Consider the following 19,920-nt stretch of genomic DNA (forward strand, 5'->3'; position numbering starts at 1 on the left):
ATGGAAATAGAACAACATGCCCTATTCTAGTGGGAGCTGCATTTTCAGGCAGCAGCTAATGTTGTCTCCATCATTATGAAATTCCATAGTTACTAGTGATCTGCAGTGTTGGCATCTGTTTGTGCTTTCTCTTACATTGGATAATTAGGAGCTGGTTAGAACAGTTTCTTTCTGATTAGGACTTTGCTTTTTAACATGGATTAGACACCATAAATACTGCTTTTGTGACTAGAACAGTAGGCTGAGTTGTGTTCATGTGCCTTTTATTACTCTCACCGCAAGTCTTGTTCCATACTGTTACGTGTGGCTTTGGTTCCTTACTATTTGAGGCATGCATCAAGTACAAGTAAAGGGGTGATTTTGTCAGATTGCAGGACCAGAGATCAGGAACTTCAGATGTCTGATACTGGTCTGACACTGACAGTATTCTCTTATGTTAGAGAAATCACCTAACTTCTCTGTGCATCAGTATCTGCCCTGTAGAGTAGGTAGAATAGTATCTCACAGGGACTCACAGTATCTCATGTACTCACAGGAACAGAGAGAAGATCTGTTAATAGTTATAAAGCCTTCTGAATACCAGAAGCACTGTGTTAGTGCTTTATGATATTAAACAACAGTTCTGAGACGGACTTGTGTGTTTATTTCTGGCAATATTATTTGTGCTGCAGATTATTCTGTCTAGACCCCCAGTATGCAGTGAAGTTTAAGATCCTGAAAAAATGTCTCGAAACTTAGGTAATATGCCCAGAAGACTGGCTGTTTTCTATATTGTAGCTCCCTGTAATGTTAAAAAGCTAAGTGTTTTAAAGGATTAAGTTCAGGAATTTCATCTCCCAGCAATACTTCATGGATCTCGAGTGGAGCTGATGGAGAGAAAGTATTCCCCCATTTTTCTCCCACGGCTGTCATGTTCATACCATTTTTCTCACTCTGGTCAGTCCCTGCAACAACTTGTGAGATTCGAGTGGTCTGCCTCTTCTCTTCTAAATCTCTTTCCTTAACTCTATATTCTCACTTCCAGCCTTTCTGAATGTTTTTGCATACACGCTGCATGTATAGTAAAAGGTCTTGAATCACGTCTCGTGTTCCTCATAGCAGGGACACTGGCTTTCTATCTGCTTCTGTGCAGGAGAATAACAATACAAATCCACAGCTGTCCAGGCCCCACATCGTGGTTGCCATCTGAGTACTAAATTCTTTTCCTAGAGGATGTTTTCTCCTGTTGGAAAAAATAATCCAGCTGTGCTTCCTTGTTCACAGATGCTGGTCGTTGTGAATCCTTTAGCTGCTTTCCTTTTCACCCTTCTTGGCCAAATCCTTTCCATATGTTGTGGCCAATTACAGATGGTCATCCTGGCATTGCCTGGTGGCAGGAGTGACTGCACCAGCACGTACCATGTGTGCAGTGTTACTGCAGCTCTGCGTGAAATAAAAACCAGGCTGCCCTAGGGCAATCTAATCGTGCAGCAATAGGCCGGGGCAATGCTAAGCTGAAAGTTTGGGCTTGGCCTTGTTTTGATCTGTTTTGTTATAGTTTTATTTCCTCCTTACATTCTGTGTCCCATTCATACTAATCACAGTCAGTCCTGATTTTTTCTTTTTATTTCTGCATTTGTCATAAAATAAAGCAAATTATTCCCGTCTTCGGAAACGATCTAGACTAATTAGTCGTCTAACCCAATAATTAGTTTTTTGTTTCCCTGTCTGTTTTCATGCATTATTGTTAGTTTTTTCCCCTCTTTTTTTTTTTTACACCATTACAGATTAAAATGAGCCACATTTGCAGTTGATGGTATCTTTTTTTCGGGGGAAGAATGGAGAATTGCAATAGAAAGCTACTTCAAAAGCAGCAATAAACTCAAGGATAAATTAAGGAAATTGAATGAGCCACATTTGGAAGCAGCGTTGAGGCTAATATTCTGTCGCTTAAGGTTAAATTGCAACAGAGAAAGAGAGAGGGAGACATTCCAGTGAATCCAAAATTGGGGAGGCATTACTGCTCAAGTCAGTGCCAAAATTCTTTGCAGCTTGAAAGGGTTCTGCCTGGCTTGAGAATTTAATTATGCGTGCATCAAGTGGGTAAAGGTGCTAAACTGATTTCATTTCCTCTGCTCCCCCAGGCCTGACAGATGAAGAAATTGACCTGGCGTTCCAGCAGTCGGGCACAAGCACGGACGAGTCGCAGTCCCCAGGTCCTTCTACGCAGCTGGTGCCAACTCAGCCCTCTCACCCCGTGCTGTATAGTAAGTAACACTTTGAAAAACATCTGGTCCTGTTGCTTGTTGTGGTGATTTCTGTGCCAGATCCTAGATTTCCGTTCAACTAATGCCACACTTTCTGTCAGAATCTGACAGCAAATGTTACTTTGAATGCACTTCATAATTGTTGGTGCCTGTGACAAGATCATATTACACAAGGAAAATGAGATACAAATGATCATCGGCTACAAACAAACATCATACATACTAGCCTGTGACACCTCTTGACCTGGAGGTGTATAGTCAATACAAATTAGATTCTGACCCACTGTAAGGACTTGAAAAAAGCATTTAGCCAACGTAGGACTATCTCTTCCCTTGTAAAACTTAAGGTCGTGCTTCCCTTCAGCAGCAGCGTTTTCTAATATTTACATCATTAATGTACAATGGACCTGATAGATTCTTGGATAGAAGGTGCTGTAAAAGTGCAACACTATTACATCTTTAGTTATTGCAGCAGTGGACTCTGTTCAATAAACTGTTGGACATCGTCTCAAAGTTTTGTATTTTGGTTAGAGGACTTATTTTCTTAACAGTCAGGCAACCGATCAGTTCATAGAATCATAGAATATCTTGTGTTGCAAGGGACCCGTAAGGATCGTGGAGTCCAACTCCCTGAACAGTTACTTGAAAGAGATGTATTTTCAGAATGAGCAGCAAGCTAGAATATAAGGTCTTCAGGACTTAGCATGTGAGTTTAAGGTCTGTGAGTTTTACGAGTGGTGTCAAGTTACAAATAATAATAACAGTTCATATGGATCCTTAATTTTAAAAAGCTTTCTCTCTTCAATCTTAAATAATCTGAGGGGTGACAGCAGAAATTCTGCGTAGGCTGTGTGGATGTGATTGTATGATTTTTGTGTACAAAATACACTCTCAAAGAATTTTTAAAGTCCCAACATAATCTGTGTAGACGCAAAATTTACATATATATTTGCATTTTAAAACAAACCTCGCAAAAAAGTATCTAAGCTCCAAACAATAAAAACCAAAGTACACACCATTAAAAATCCATCAAAAGAAGCTGTTCAGCTCACATGTGTGTCTGGCAGTTTGAAAATCACTTCACTTACCTGCCAAGTATTAAGAATAGGATTTTGATACTGCTCCTAAACAGCTCTAGGTCAGATATTGACCAATGTAACAGTCCATTTAGGCCCGTGTTTATTCATTTATGGCATAGTCTTCCTATTGCTAGAGACAATACTAGACTTGCTTTCTGAGTTTTAAGTACTCTGGTTTGGCACAGTTTGGGAAGAAAAACATTTGTGATGGAGTTGGGCTCAGAACTGGAATATTTCTGACTGTTGTATTGGGTGTGCTGGTGAACTCCAGGACTGAATTCTGCCTCCTGGGCTAATACTTATCTACTGTAGTTCACAGAAAATGCCAGAAAAGCAAAATCTGCTCTCTTGCAGAAGAACCAGTGCCAGATCCCTCTTAGTGCTGTCCATGGCTCATTCAGCTAACTCTTATCACAACCCAATATCAGAAGAGTTAATCTTCCCTTATTTTATAGTGTTCCACTAATATGAGTAGGGCAGGAAAGAAGTATGCAATTCAAACTGGAAAACATTGTCATCATTGTTAACCCTTGCAGCTTTATCACTGTTTGGTTTTTTTCCTTTTACCATTTTGGCTTTCCTCAGAGCACCAGCTCCCAATGTCTTCTTATTAGGTAAGAATCTTAACTAATATTTAAACATCAAAATGTTTCCAGTAACATCTCCAAAGAGAAATCTGAAAGTATCATTCTGTAATGCTCAGAAACCAAAGGTGAATAAAAATACCACCAAAGCAAAGCTTTTGTAGGGGTTGTAATTGTAAACTGGTGCTCTAGCTTTGCAATCTGATCGGTGCTTTTAAAATAATTTGAACCAAAAGCTTTTGCCTGTGAGCCAGTCCTTTTTAGCAACCCCCAAAATCGGAGGTATTGTGTCAATAGGTTCATTAGGTATTGTTCCTGCCCTCTCTAGCCATTCTTTGCAGACCTTCTGTTTAAGCTTAACCTCTGAATGGATGTATGAAAAGAAAAAATAGCTAAATATACATGGTATGTGTTTGACCAAAGTATTTGTTTTGATTAGGTGTCATCTGTGCCCTATTCTAGTCCTTGACCGGTGTAGTACTGGTGGTGGTAACGATGGATCCATCTTTGTGTCTTCCTGTTGAGTGCTTTCCATGGTATCAGAACTGCAAAAAGAATATGTGGATTTCTCTAGAGCTGATGGATAAGACTGTGCGGTGGCTCAGTGCTCTTTCAAGGTGCCTTGTTTGCTGTAGGTTCTTTCATCAGTTGGATACTAATCCTGTAATGAATATTTCTGAATTGGTCCAAATCTACTCCAGGACAGTTGTTTCTGTGATAGTTTACTAAGTCAATTTATCTTTCACAGATTTGTCAGGGGTTGCCATGTGCAGAGAAAGATAGATACTACTTTTTCTGTCTATCTGTTATGCTCATCTTCTTACAGGGTACTCATGACACTAGCATTGGAACACTTCAAGGTTTGAAGTTCAAAAGTACATCTAAAGGACTAATGAGATAGGTAGACTGCTGAATCTGTAAGTTGACTTGTTGATGGGAACAACTCATATTGGAAGAGCTTATATTGAAAATATTATGAGCTTTATCTGCCTTCCCCAAAGAAGACATCTGAGTTTCTTGTGAAGCAGCATCAGATCTGCTGGAGTTCAGGTCTTGAAGACTTGTGAACTACTTTGTGTTTGGTATTTTTGGTTCTTTTTAAGTTTTTCTGGAGTAGTTTTGATACCTCTACACAAAATCACGAAGCTAGAAAGAATTACCCCCCACAGAGCAAAAAGGAGAAACAGTTGAGGAGGGTACTGTTCTGAAAAGCGGTGGCTAGTGTCTTTAGAAACGTAAGCAGACAAGGTGTTGCTGCTTCATGTTTAAAAATTATGTTAAAGCTGTGGGTTATGAGTACAGAAGTTCAGGATGGCTTCAGAACCATCTCAAGAGTTTACTCAGAAAACAAACAGCTGAGTAGGTGATCTTGGCAGCAACGCCAGCTTAAGGTGTCCACTCTTGTGACTCAGAACAATAAATCCTATGTGCACCTTTCAATTTTACTTGCTTAATCTCCTGCTGTTGTCAACTCAGTCTGTTCTGATTTTTAAAGTTGCAGGAAGTAATTCATACCACTTAAATACTTCCTTTTGTACAAATTGAAGTGCTAGTGCAGATATTACTTAATGTTCTAATGTTTGGTTGGAAATAGCTGTTACCTATGTAAGTACCTTCTTATTCTTCAAGAATTAACAAGAAAGAAGTGTATTTGTAAGCCTTCAGAGTAGCATAGTTCTTGTATGCTGAACTCCTCCTAGGTTTGGTTTAAGAGAAACAACAATAACTTTTGGGAGGAACAGACAAGAATTAAGTTTCTGGACACTGTATTTTAGCTCAATACCATCTCTACTATTTCTCCTCCTGTTCTGGAGGAGTAATTCTTTTCCTCCAGTTTGTACTTTTGCCAAGAGGTGTCAAAACTGCTTAAAAAAAAAAGCTTAAAAAAAGCCTGAATTTGATTAATATAGAGAAACAAGACTTTGCCTGACTGATAATAAAACTGATAAATGACATTTGAATTACTTGTAGCAGTAATTTATTACATAAAATATCTTTTATTTGACATGCGATTAGTTGCTGGAAGCATCACTCAATCTGACTAGTTTAAACGTGCTCTAAAATGAACCCCCAGTAAAAAACCAGGGCTGTCTGCTGTTGGCGTTATGAAATATACTAATCCAACAGTGAGGACAAAAATCTGACTTTAAATATTTAAATGATTAATTGGGTTTATATTTTTTTTTACCTTTCTAACCCCTATAATTACAAGCAAACTCAGGGGAGTTTCTGAGCAAGGTGTGCAAAGCTGCATGCTTATCATCCAGGTATTGTCTGTGTTCTTCCCCATGGTATTTATGGTCTCCATTTATGGGGTTTTTGTGCAGATTTTACACCTGCTTAAAAATCAGCTCCAGTGACTGGGTTTTTTTTGCCATTTGGATCTTCTTCTCCCACCCCTGTGTCTTCATTATGTGGGAGGCTGTAGAATACAGACTGTTTTCTCTTACAATTAAAAATGGTAACTAGAATCCAAAGTCTTTTTTTTCCCCCCACTTCCTTTCTATGGCTTCACTGTTTGCTCGTGGAAAATCACCTCTTCCAGCCTCAGTTTCTACAGTTTTAAATGTGGATACTAGTGAGGCTGACCTTACTTGGATGCACAAGGCCTAATTAATTGATGTCAGGAAAGTTAATTCTGAGATGAATGGGGATCTGAAGTGCAATTTACAGTTGCCACTGTGGAAATGAAATATACTTACAGAAAACACAGACTTACAGCTGCAGAAAATATCTGTGTCCCTTCCATTTGCTTTTTGAGGGTCTCATGTAGAATGGTGTGTTACTTCCCCAGTGCGTAAACTGAAGGGTATTGGGCTATTAGTGCTTTTTCACTTTCTCTGAATTTTGTTCCAGTTTTACAAGTGGGGAAACTGAGGACGTGCAAAGAAGTCAGTGTGAGCGCTGAGGTTACAACTGAGAAACTTCTAACCCTCTCTCCACCCCACATTTTAGAGTATTGCAGAGGAAAAGGAAGATTGAATGTGGATTTTAGGCAGAGCTGTGACATTCTTCATAACATTGTAAAGCTGATGTGGTCAATGCAGAGCCTTTGCTGTGTCCCTCCCTCACTTTTCCTCTCCACCTCCCTCACTTTTTTTTGCCACAAGACAGAATTATTTCACACATCTCTAAAATGAGTAAAATGGCATTTCAGCTTCTTGTCTTTATAGACTCTCTGAACTTTAGGAAAGATCATTCTGGTCCCTTTTCATTAATAATGAAAACCAGGGGGCAATAAAATGTTCTTAGCTCAAGCATTACAGGAATGGAGGGAGAGAAGAGTGAGGTGAAAGGGCGAAGGGGACAGGGTCCTACGGGTTCTACTCGGGGGTCACCACGACTGGGAGGTAGGTGGGGACAGCCAGTCAAGGACTGCCGTGGACAGGGCACAGTTGGGCCCACAGACCCTCTGAGATTAATTAACCCCTTACAATAGGCAGTACAGCCTGGAACAAGTTGTGTTGTCATAGAAGGATGTTTTTAGTCAGAAGTTCAGGGCAGAGAACTGGACCACCAAAAGACTTCAGATACCAGAAATGATGGTGGGAGCAGAGTAAGGAGGGGAAGGTGGGGTGGATGACTGGGGTTTGCAGCAAGATTAGCCAGAGATCATTTTAAATCCTGACATGTACACAGCCAGTTACTGCAGCTTAGCTGACGTGTGTTAACTCATTAAGTTAAAAAGTTATGATAATTTGATCATGTGCCTAAGCTCCAAAACTGCAACTGCAGCAACCCAAAATACTCCTGGTGACACTATTCACCAATTCTGACAGAGCTGCTTTAATTTGTTCAGATTTCTAGCCAGTGGGCAATTTGAGGAGCTGTGTCCTAAAACGCAGCAAGAAGCTATCAGTGCCAATATTTGAGAGTCAGTGCCCGTCTGTAGAGCCTAATGGCTGGGATTAGGAGTAACTCTTGCAATGAAATGCCTGTAGAAGATCTCAGCAACAGGAAAAATGGCAATAGGTAAGCAAAGCAGAAAGGGGACAAGCTTCCAACCATTTCAGGCAGTCAAAGCCTCCCTTTGAAAGCCTAAATTGAAACTTGGGAGAGCAGAATACATTTCTGAGACATTGTAGGTCACATGTAGATTTGGATCTGTCTGTTTGGAGAGTGCACACCGGCCTCCACCTCATCAGTTCTGCCCACATCCTGCCACTGAACTTTAGGAAAGATCACTCTGCATCCTCTTTGTTATTAAAGAAAACCGGGGGCAGTACAAGATTTGTTAAGGGAACTGCGAGGGAGGTGAAAGGATAAAGCTGGTGGAAAACTACAGGTATCTTCTGATTCTGCTTGAAGGAGCAGAGCATACCATATCTTTGCTTTGCTCTGTGGAGTCTCTAAGCTTCTGTGCAGAATTGTGTGTTAAATATCTCAAGCTTTTATCTACTTCTTTACCTCTCTCTGTAGATATTTAATTGCATATTTCCTCTCTGCTGTTTATGTGTGCTTTGGTCCCTATTTGTAATTCAGACTTGAAAGACACTGGATCCTTCCTTACTGAAATGGTCCATAATTGCTGACACAGTGTTCATAAACCCATTTGTTGCCCTGATAGATTTCTCTTCTTTCTCAAAACACTTCCGTTTTCTTTTTTTCTGCGCACTTCTTGGTCTCTGGCTCTGTCCTCATTTTCAAAAATTGTGGTAGTGGATAACAGTATGTATTCAAGTAATGAGTTAACCTTAATTAGTCCTAACACCACAGACAGTTATCTGGGGAAAGTGCAGTAGGGTTCAGAGCGCCTTCTGCGAGGAAAGAGTAGGGCAAAACCGCTTAATGGAACTTTTTAAATTGCTGCTGTGATTTGTCTCCCTTTGACACTTTGTGCAAGGCCAGTGTCAATGCTAGAGGTCTGGACAGACGTTTCAGTGTCCTAGGGCCAGAAGCTTGCACACTGTACCTGAGGGACTACCAACATCTTCATGCCCCCCTGCTCAGTATATCTGTGCCTGCTAAGAAACTGCAGAACTGGCATTATTCATTGCTCTTTTCTCTGATAAAATCGGTGTATGAAAATGTTGTCGCCTGCAGTTCTAACTATGATTATTTCTTGATTTTTGGCATTTAGGTCCACCTGGCTCCAGATGGCGAGATTACGGGGCTTTGGCTATCATAATGGCAGGAATTGCCTTTGGATTCCACCAGCTCTACAAGGTAATATCTCCCTCACCGCTTTTACACTGTACTCTGAGAGAATGATGTTGTGTTGCTCATGTCCAAATGGTCATGTTGGTTCCAAGTTGGTGAAGCATACCTGTTATTGTCACTGCCTTGGTATCTTTGAGAAATGTAGAGGCTTAACATGAAAATGCAGAGTGAAAAAGTAGCAAGCAAACAAAACTAGTTTTTAGCAGCGGACCTCAAACTACTGGAAACAAAGTCATTTTCATTGTGTGTAAATATTTTGGAATTTTTTAAGTTAAAGAAACTGAATACAGTTCAGTGAAGGGATTCTCCCAGCATTGGCCAGCAGGCATTACTGTATAGCCCCAGTCTAATGATTTGTCCACTGGTGATCCTGTGCTATGGGTAGGAAAGAATCTTCTTTGACCAGTCAGAATGTTGGAAAGAAGGTGCTAATTTCCAGGTCTGTCATACATCTCCTCCAACGTGCTTAGAACAAGGTAGAGCAAGCGTATGTCTGCTTGTATACTGTAGAGACAGCAGCCCCTTCTTATCTCTTGTGCAACGTTTCTCCGATTGAACATATTCTTTCACTCTGGATTTGCTTTCCTGCAATGTGGTAAATGACATTAGATAATGTCTTTGGTAAACAATCATATTCTGTGGCTACATAGAAAGACATAAGTGGTTCAGGTCAACACAGCAGAGTGTGAAGAGCTTTGTTGTTAACTCTGCTACATTTCCTTTCTCTTCTCTGTGCTCCAGATCTCTGCATTTCCCTCCGTGACGCATAACCCTTCCCCTGCCAAGGGTCAAAAGATTTTCTAATACCTCCTGTTCCCTGCCCTGTGCTTCCTCTGGCCTTTCCTGGGCCTTTCTCCTCTTCTTCCCACTTCTGCATTTCTTGCTTTGTGGGTGTAGCTCAGATGTTGCCACACATCAGTGTGTTCACATTCGACAGTGTAAGATCTGAAATTGTACTCTATACGTGACGGATGTTCCTCTGGACGGAGAGCTGTCCCAGGAAACCTTAAGGTTTCCCTAATGGAGTTAGGAACTGTTTTTTAGCATCCCAAAAAATGTAACCACAGAACTCATATCTTCTCTTCTGCAGCTTCTCTTAACACCTACTGTAGAGGGAATTTCTTTTGTCAGCCAGGTGTGTGGATAAATGATCACTGGCTCTGTGATAAAGGCTGAGGTTTGGGTGGTGGGCTTTGAGGATGTTTCAGGTAGATTAGAAAGATGGCTTTGCGTATCCCCATTTCTTAAAAAAGTTTCTGTACTCCATGCAGAAATACCTGCTTCCTCTCATCATGGGAGGCAAAGAAGACAGGAAACAACTTCAGAGGATTGAGTCAAACATTTCTGAGATGAGTGGCAGTGTGACACAGACAGGTAAAGATTAATGAGTCCATCAATTCACCCCTCAAAGCCTTTCTCCCCGTATCCTCCATTCTGCCAAGACCCCCACCCTTTTCTTTCCCTCCATCTCCACTTTATGTGGTGACTTCATTTATCTGCTCTGAGAATCTGTTCACATTTGCAAATGAAGCCGCCGTCATTTCGGTTTAATTTGAAATTGCTTGTTTACTGTCGGCGCGGCCTCAATTAATTATGTTTTTACGGAAAGGCTCCCAACCTCAGAATATTAATAAGGGGAATAAAATGACAGCCTTTCGGAGGGCTGTAAAGTTCATTTTTAATTTCTGCTTCTCTGATGTTTTCAGGGGCTTTTTTTTGGTGTTTTCCCCCCACCTTCCATCTGAAAATCCGAGGAAGGGTCAGGAGAGTCTGTAATTACTGTGCCTCCCTGACCTGAGCCACCTTCTCTGTTATTGACTCTATAGGGTGTCTGTTCATTACCCGATGCCCTAATGATGGTCTGGAATAGCTGTTACCTGTCACACCAATAGAGTTTTTAATTTTATTTTATTTTATCAGCTTGTTTACTGCCTGGAAGCTTTGGATAAAGTGCCAAAGTAGAAAAAGTTGTCCTACAGCTGGAGTTCGGAGTCCAGCAGAAGTTCTTCAGTGTTTGATGGGGTGTAGGAGGGGAATACAGGGTGTTCTCTTGAAATAAAACGGGAAAAGCGCAAAGTCTATTCAGTTGGTGGGGTGGAAAAAATTATGATTTTCAGCAGTAAGTTTGTTAAAGATGTTGGAGTTGAAGGAGCTGGTGGGTTGAGAGTGGGAGGTTGCTAATTACACTTTTTAGTGGAAGGTGAGGAGAAAAGCATCTCTCATTTCTCGTGGTACCCTAAGGTCAATCCTGCAACCAGCCTCTTCCCAGATTGGAGCTAGCCCCAGTGTTTGCCTGCGTGAGGCCCAGGATAGATAAATGATACAAACATTGTGTAAGTTCAGGGAGATGTACAAATCATAAACCAATATAATTAGAAGGGAGAGGTTTTGGACGGATATACTGTGGGCTATAGACATCTATACAATGGAAAGATAAACTAGAAATACTGGAGGTTAGATGCAGTGCAGGTAGATTACTCGTAGTGCAGATAAATCATATGGATTAAAGTGAGCAGGCGGGTGTAGATAAATTAAATATAGTAGGAATAGAGGCATCTTTGTAGCTAGACAGCAGGAAGGGCGTGCGTGAGTGTGTGTATGTGCGTGTATCACAGTTTAACACTCTCCTGCTTTTTCCCTCACAGTGACTCAGTTACAGACAACTTTAGCAGCTGTCCAGGAACTGCTAATCCAGCAGCAACAGAAAATCCAGGAGCTCACCCAAGAACTGGCTGCTTCTAAGGTATTCACTTCCAACTCTTCGCCTTTAGAACATCACCATCTTCTTTGGAACATGCATGGCTTCTTTTGTGGGCATGTGGAAAGCACCTTACTACATTCACAATCCAGCCTTCAGCTCTGTCATATCCCCGGCCAGTTTCTATGCATCTGACTTCTCCATAGGCAGTCTCTTCAAAGCACTGGTTATTAATTGGGTACACAGTGAAATATATCTGAGAGGGCTTTGTTACACAGCTTTGCATGCAGCCCATGTGTCTGAGGCCTCAGACCTGTTCTCAGCTTTGTATCTTTTGCATTGCATTTGAGATGAAATAATTGTGCTGTTAGTCTGCTGACCAAAGAGGTAAAGGCCAGTTGTGCAGAGGTTTTATTTGTGTGTACTATGTAATTTTACATGTTTATATTTCTCCTGTACCCTTCTACATTGTCAAAACAGTGACTTAATCCTGTTCAGCCAAGCACACACTTGAAGTACTGTATTTAAGTCACTTGTTCAGATCCAGGCCAGGTAATGGCCAAATATTCTTGATATCTGGTTTCTTGTTTCAATGATTTTGGTCATCTCAGTGTAACAGGTGGCTTCATCACAACCACATGAGTGATGCACAGTGGCCTATTCCCCTTGACTCCTGACTTGACCCTGGTAATAAAACCGTCAGTTCTGACTAGTTTGTGTTGTTACACATGTAACTACAAGTAACCACTTTTAACCAAAATTGATTTTCTTTGTGGCAATGAGAATTAGTGCTTTTTACCTCCAAAGTACTTCGCAGCCATTGGCCTAAGCATTCTATCAGCCAGTAAGTCTTGGTTACATGAGAGGTGGGATGGATTTGAACCAGTCACACAGAGATGAAGGCTTCCTTTCACTCACAAACTTGTGATTATTCAGGGCCCAGTTGTCTTGCAGTATTATGTGTACAGGGAGAGATTTTTCTTTTTACTGTGAAATCCCTTAGACAATACTTAGTCTTTTTCTGTAGCATGAACAGTCGTCTTCTCCCCTTACCTATACTTTAATCTTGTACAAACCCTTTGATGGTGTGTAGCTGGTGGGCCACAGCTGACTATGTGGTGTGCACACTGTACAGTAGGAATCCCTCAGTCGCACAGCTGTAAACCCAACCATGAAAGCCAGTTTATGGTCACAACACCCTGCTTCAATTTTCCTTGGGAACTGTGGCCTGTCAGTGGCCTGGAGCCAGTCCGGAAATTGGAAAACTGTTTTCAGGTCTTAAGTGTTAAGATTAAGACCACATGTTGGGCTTTAAGAAGGAAAAAGGGCATAAGAGTCTTGGTGGTTTAGAGAGTCTTGAAGAAGTTTTTCCTTCCCCTTCTCTACCCCCTGCACTGAAATGGTAGCACACATTGTTATGATATCTAAACCTCATGTGTACAAAGAAAAACTTGGGCAACCCCACAAACCAAAGAATAAAAGCTGTGTTTTCTCAGCTGTAATGTAAGTTTTTATATCTGCTTTTCAAACTCCTACTGGCATGCTGTAAAAAATTAAAAAGAGGGACTTTAAGTAATTAAAAAACGTACATAAAAATTCAAGGCTTGAATTTTGTACAACTGTTTTTTAAAGAGACTGGCTAAAAAGCCCCAGATGTCAGATTTTATTTCGAAATCCTAGGCATCTGGCACCATATGTGTTTTGGAAATTTGAGTCCTTTGCAGGCCAGTGAGTGGAAATCACTCCCTTGTTAATGTGCTGCTGTAGCTTTCAAGGTCTTGGAAAGCCAGAACAGTGGCTCCTGGATTCTTGCTGCCTGAAGGCTGGGAGTGTGAATCCCAAGGGAACGCATCTGTGTATATCACAGCTACTACAGACTGAGCCTCTCCCCACCCGCTGGGTTCACAGCCCAGAAGTCTCTGTGAGGAGTGCTGGCTGTGAAGGTGTTCAGGGTTACTCAGCACTAGCTGAAGTCTGTTTAAAAAATAAGTAGGAACAACCAGTTCTGGCTACATCTAGTAGGAACTGCTGAGGGAGAGTTTTGTGTTACTGCAGTCCTGCCTACCTTTGTCAGGGGATTTATTAGGAGTATCTCTGGAGTAATGCTCACAAATGGGTTCATTCCTAATGGCTTGTAGCAGAAGTTACTGTGGGAAGTGCTAGATATGAGTGTTCTTTGGTCCCATACTCAGTCCAGCGCTACAGGAGTTGCTGGAGTGATAGGATGGGGTAACCATAGGCCGTGATCAGTCCTTCAGAATGTTCCTCCCATTTCTCAAGTTTCCCCAAAGGGTTAAAAGAAAGATTACCAAAAGTATTAGCTGCAGCATGTTCTCCTCAGTTGTTACCTTACTCTAATTTCTGCCTGATAGCCCACACCAATTCTGATGCAGTGCTGACAGCAGCTGTACCAGCCTTCCATGAGTTACTTACCGTCTTTCCCCAACAAATTGCATTCGTTGCCCTGAAATATCCAAGAGACAGTGCCTAGTCCAGCTGCTTCCTGGAGATACAATCTGGTAACTCAAGCATAGCTCTAATTCTTCAGATCTAGTAGGGAAAATTTTTGCAACTTTCAAGCATCAGTTTATCAGCCCACTTCTAAACACCACAGAGTGCAGATAATCAATTCTTAATTTCATGATTTTGGAGAAACGAACAAATGGTTTAAAAATAGTTGTTAATATAGAATATTTGAATCTGTTGCCTCAGCTAAGTGCAGTCACAGGAAGGAGTAAAGGACCTGATTCAGTGCAACTCCCACTGCCTTTCAGAATCCTAGTTCTAGTTCTTCTTCTCTAGAAATCATTCATTAGGTTGGTGTCAAATGATTTAGTTTACCTCTTTGTGTATTGTGCTCTGTTTGATATGTTGGCGGAAAATATCCTATGTAGACCTGCCTTTGTCTGAATTCTCACAAGTGCTGACCTCCTCCTAATCAAAAAAGAAAGGTCCCCTTCAGCAATGGTTGTGCATGGTATGTTGGAGCAAGATTAATTAGTCCCCCAAATGGAAATCAAATATTTAAATAGTCTTAGCACCTTGAGACAATTATTATTTCTGATCATCGTGGGGATCCATTCAGGTCCTTCTCTATTGTGGAAATTGTTTTGCTTAGATCTGAGAGATTTTAAATGATAAAGCTTATGTATATTATCCCCAGGGCTCAAGATTCCCAGATGGGAGGAGAGGGAGGATAACATAGGAAAAAAGTGACATTTGTGAACTATCTCCCAGTTCATACTTTGATCTTCATGTCTTCTTTTTCATGTTCTAGGCCACAACTTCCACCAACTGGATTCTGGAATCGCAGAATATTAACGAATTGAAGTCTGAGATCTACTCATTAAAAGGACTTCTCCTGAACCGGTACGGATGGAATACATGAGGAGATTATTGTGCGGGGAAAGGGTTGCTTTCTGGGATTCTCTCAGTCATGGAGAGTAAAGGCATTTCCAACAGGAACTAGCTGTATATCCTGTTATTGATATTTTAATAATGCCACTTTGCACTCCACTATCACTTTCTATTCGCAGGTCTCAAAATGCTTTTCAAACTTGCCTTAAATCACAGAGCACTTTGGGTAATTAATAAGATTTTCCCTTTTTGTTTGCGATAGAGGAATTCTCTGCCATTCACCACAGTCAGGATGCCTCTCACCTAGTCTGAGGTATTGACTGCATCTGCACCTGCATTCTGTTACAGAGAGAGTCACTTCTGGATACAGTTCAGGTGACCTGTTCATGGCTAGGGCATAACCAGCACGAAGAGAATAGCACTTCAGCAGAGCCTGTTTCTCTCGATCAGCTAGCTCAGGTATAGACATCTTATAATGTAGAGTATGTCTGAAATGAGGTGATATAAATCCCAGCTTGTGGGACAGTCATAAGAACAGGTATCAGATCTCATTTCTTGAGGAAATTATTTTTTTCCAAGTACATTACTTAAGAGTTTATCTAGCTTTTCAGTTATTGATTCTTTCACTCTGATATGCCTCCCTTGCCTCCTTCTACGTGTAAATAAGTCTTCTCAAGTCATCTGTTTCCTAAGAGCTGGACTTCAAAGATCAGTCTTAAGATTGGACTAGACATGTTCTGGATCTCAGCAAGTGGTCTTTTCAGAAGTCTAAAAAGTGTATTGTCTTTAATATCCTTTTAAATTCTCGCTACACCTCCCATTCCTCCCAGGAGTCACAGCAGGAAGTGTTGGAGGATTGAGGACACGTATTAAGTTACTGTCTGTTAAGTTGGGTCGTACTAGCGTCACTGCTGGGGAGAGAGCATTACGTAATGACACCTCTTCAGTAATGGGAAAGTTGCAGCTGGGGGATAAGTGCTTTTTGGAAAAAAGAAAACTTTTTGGGGGGTTGTTTTTTAACAAGAAGGCAAATGTTTCTGCAGTGAGGAGGCAACGCAGCAACAGGAGCCAAGAAGGTGTCCAGATTGAATTTGTTGATGGTATTTATGATACCGGTTGAATAATGCAGACATTAGCTTATTGCAGTCACAGGAGATGGAGGTTAGATCAGCAGAGTTCTTCGATGGTTGGTGGCAGCAGCAGGGAGAAGGACATGAGAGCAACTACTGTTCCTAGTTCAGTCTAAGAAAATGTAGTCTGCCGTGTTTGAACAGTCACTGTAGGAGAGCAGCCAGCTTTTGTCTACTCTGGTCTTGTCTGTGGCACAAGCCAGCTCACCTGAAGGGCATGAGGACTCCCTGCCACACAGCATCCTTTTCCAAGCTTGATCTGATACCTCTTCATACTCCCACTTTTCATATACACAAGCAGGGATGCATGGGGAGTACTAGATCAGACATGCTTTTTTGCTTTGCTCTTCATGATGGATGACTTTGAGGGCACTGGCGCTCCCCACTGCACTTAGATTTGTCCTGTTTGGTACTTGGATTCTTCTCTTAGGGCTGGGCATTAGCCTGCCACTATCAAATCCTTAAAGCCCACCTGGAAAGGACTCGGAGGACAGAGCAGCCAGCTTTCTCAGCTGGTGCAAGCTGGTATGACTCCATTCAAGTCAGAGAAGCTGAACCAGTTCATGGCAGCCAGGACCTGGCCCAAACATGTAAAGTGCATGCTGGGACTAGGAGATAGCCTCTGGATTGTAATGAGCCAGAATGCAGTAGCTGTGTATCACAGTGGAGGTGAGAGCCAGGTGGTGAAATTCCTTGGCTCAGGCACAAGGACCTGGTGTGTCTGACTTCTTGCTCCAGTGGGAATTTTCTTTACCAATTGATTAGTGATTGTTTTATAAAGGAACACCCATGTCTTTCCACAGGCAGCATTCCTGAGTGCTAACTTACTCTGTGAAATTGGCCAAACCAGATCATTTTAGTACTTCAGATTGCCCAGCTGTGATATTTTCCTTGTGTGCAGGCTCGATTACTGGGTGCTTGTAAAGCACTTTGAGATTCTGGCTGAAGAAGTGAAGTGGCCTTGGTTTTGTTCATTTATGGCAAAGGAGACTTGCAGATTCAGTCCTGGTTTACATGACTTCCCCAGTGCAAATACCATTCTCTCTAATGATAACCCCTCAATGTTTTTAATAAAAGCCCCTTTCTCTCCTTTTCTTCCCCTATTCCCCGCCCCCAAGGAGGCAATTCCCTCCCTCCCCTTCGGCTCCTAAGATCCCATCATGGCAGATCCCAGTGAAGCCAAGCTCACCCTCCAACCCTGTTGTTGCCAACCATAATAGCAGCAGTGACATCTCACCTGTCAGCAACGAGTCTACCACCTCATCACCAGTCAAGGAGAACCACAGCCCTGAGGGTTCGAAGGTCAGCTGCCATCTGCTGAGCACGGAGGAGGGCAACAAGGCAGTGATTGACGTCAAGAGCCAAGTGCGGATGGAGGTGCAGGGTGAGGAGGAGAAAAGGGAAACCAAAAGGAATGAAGAGGAAGAAGAGGACGATGAGGATGATGATGTTAGCCATGTGGATGAGGAGGAATGTCTGGGTGTCCAGACTGAGGACCGGCGAGGAGGGGATGGTCAGATTAATGAGCAAGTGGAAAAGCTACGAAGACCTGAGGGGGCCAGCAACGAGAATGAGATTGACTAAGGCACCCTGGCTGCTGCTGCTGCTGCTGTACATCTTCCCTAGCCTCCTGCACTGTCCCCCGGTGCCTCTCCCATTTTGTGGAGAGAAGTGCCACCATCCCCTCCAGTGATTCTCCTATGATTGACCTCGAGCAGGGTCATGATTGCCCAGTGAACAAGGTGGGCCCTGCTTCACCACAGGGCTTTGCAGTGTTGCAGTGGCTTCTTCTCCCCTCCCAGGTCCACCTTCTCCCCATGAGCTGGGGTCACTGCCTCGGCTGGAAGACCAATCGCCTTACCATGCACCACAGCTACAGAATAAGTCCTCCTACAAAAACACCATCTCTCCTGAAACAGTCAGTGTCTTCGCTGCATCCTAGAGTCCTTCTGTCCAATTTCAGAAACCAATCAGAAAACCAAGCTTTTAATCCCCACATAAGGCCCAAACCAGTTCTCTGTTTCCCAAAATAACCCTCTGTTTTATTTCTCAAACTACTTGATATTCTGTTGCCAAAAAAAGAACATTTTAACCCTGAATTGCTCACCAGATCTCAGTCTTGGCTCTTCCAAGCCTTATGTCAAGCCTCAAATTCCTGAAACTACCTAGCATCTAAAAACACTAAATTTCTGTGGGGTCCAAAGAACACTGTTTCCACCCCACATGCTTACGCTCATCAAAAAGTGGCCTCTTGCTAGGGACCAAGTCCAGGTTTCATGGCCACAGTAAAATCCATGAGAACAGGTGGCTTTGTTACTCATTGCTCCCCAGTAAAAGAAGGCTTTGAAGGACGTTGACTCCACTCATCCCAATTATTACCCTTCCTCCTCCAAAGACAAGGAGCTCACATCAGTTTTTGACATCTTACATTGTATTTATAGCTGCCCTGAATGAATGAATGAATGAGGTGATATCAGATGCTGAAATAGTTGGTTAATTCTGAATCTTTGCAATGGTTTTTAGCCTGTTTTTCTCCCTAAATGCGGAGAAAACCCGTCTTTAATGATCAGCTGAGACCTGTACCTACCCAGTGGCAGGCACCTGCTTCAGCAAAGCAGTCTTTACAGAAGAGAGAGCAGTTCCAGCTCTGAGGTTAACCACTGGCCCTTCTTGCCCAGTCCAGCCTTTTTTTTTCCCTATTGGGGCTGTACACAAATTAAAACAATGAATTTTGAAACCTCTCATTTGCAGCATTGTGTTCTCAGCTGGTAAAATGGTGGTGTCCAATTATATTATTCACTGCATCAGAGCCTCTTAGCAGAGCAATTCTTGTAACAACTGAGTCTCACTGTCCTCACCAAGCAAGTGTGCTCGTCTGTGTGATCATGTATAGATTTCAAATATAAAATATGATTGTATATAATTGTAATAAATATGAGTTACCACTATTTAACACCAGGCTTTTACTGGATTACTGTGGCTCTTATTTTGGGGAGAGAGATGCATGCAGGGTGGTAAAGGGAAGGAAAAGGGACTGTTACAAAAATTCAGTCCTTATAAAATGTTTTCTGAAGGACATGGATGGTTCATTTTCTGACTGCTCCAATACTAGGTTTTGTCAGCAGGAGGCAGCGTAGAGAACGGTATAAGTGCAATAGAAGGTACACTGTAAGTAGCTCCAACAGCGCTGCAATGCTAGGTTGCCTCTGCGGTTGCAGAGGGTGAGATGGACGTATCATCCGGTGAGTCGGACGTATCATCCGGTGAGTCAAATGTCGCTATTCTGCTTCTTTTCCTCCCAGCAAGAGGCTTTGCAGGGTGCAAAACACAGCACCCCGCTCCTTCCCACCCCTGGCAGCAGGAGGAGCTGAAGGGAGCGGGTGCCATATCCCATGACCTCTTAGCCTTCTCTATCAGCAGGGAATGCTGTGCCATGCCCCATGACTGGTCTCACCCTGCCATGTCGGTACAGAAGCCATTGAAAGAAGTGGCATACAGCAAGTAATTTGTAGCTACTGCAGCTCCATCTTTGTTCAACAGAAGTATTTGGCTGCCTTCTTAAAAATGAGGGATTTACTTGATTCCTGAGTATTTGGGTGTCTGGTACACAGTGACATTTTCCTGCTCAGGGGGAGCGAAAGGGACCTTCATATTACTGTATTTAGA

The 19,920-nt window shown here is 42.2% G+C and overlaps 1 protein-coding gene across 1 annotated transcript in view; it reads left to right on the forward strand.

The window, feature by feature from the left end:
- The window catches only part of PEX14 (peroxisomal biogenesis factor 14), a gene marked incomplete at its 5' end in the record, with an annotated part of 39,843 nt that extends 21,677 nt beyond the window's left edge, over positions 1 to 18,166 (forward strand). Inside the window, 6 exons of the mRNA XM_009703902.1 lie at positions 2,124 to 2,246; positions 8,990 to 9,075; positions 10,341 to 10,443; positions 11,715 to 11,812; positions 15,045 to 15,136; positions 17,373 to 18,166. Coding sequence (XP_009702204.1) covers positions 2,124 to 2,246; positions 8,990 to 9,075; positions 10,341 to 10,443; positions 11,715 to 11,812; positions 15,045 to 15,136; positions 17,373 to 17,838 — 968 coding nt within the window. The remainder of the gene's footprint in view (positions 1 to 2,123; positions 2,247 to 8,989; positions 9,076 to 10,340; positions 10,444 to 11,714; positions 11,813 to 15,044; positions 15,137 to 17,372) is intronic.
- Positions 18,167 to 19,920: the final 1,754 nt, after the last annotated feature.

Source organism: Cariama cristata, unplaced genomic scaffold, assembly GCF_000690535.1.
Source record: "Cariama cristata isolate BGI_N322 unplaced genomic scaffold, ASM69053v1 scaffold13367, whole genome shotgun sequence".
Classification (NCBI taxonomy): domain Eukaryota; kingdom Metazoa; phylum Chordata; class Aves; order Cariamiformes; family Cariamidae; genus Cariama; species Cariama cristata.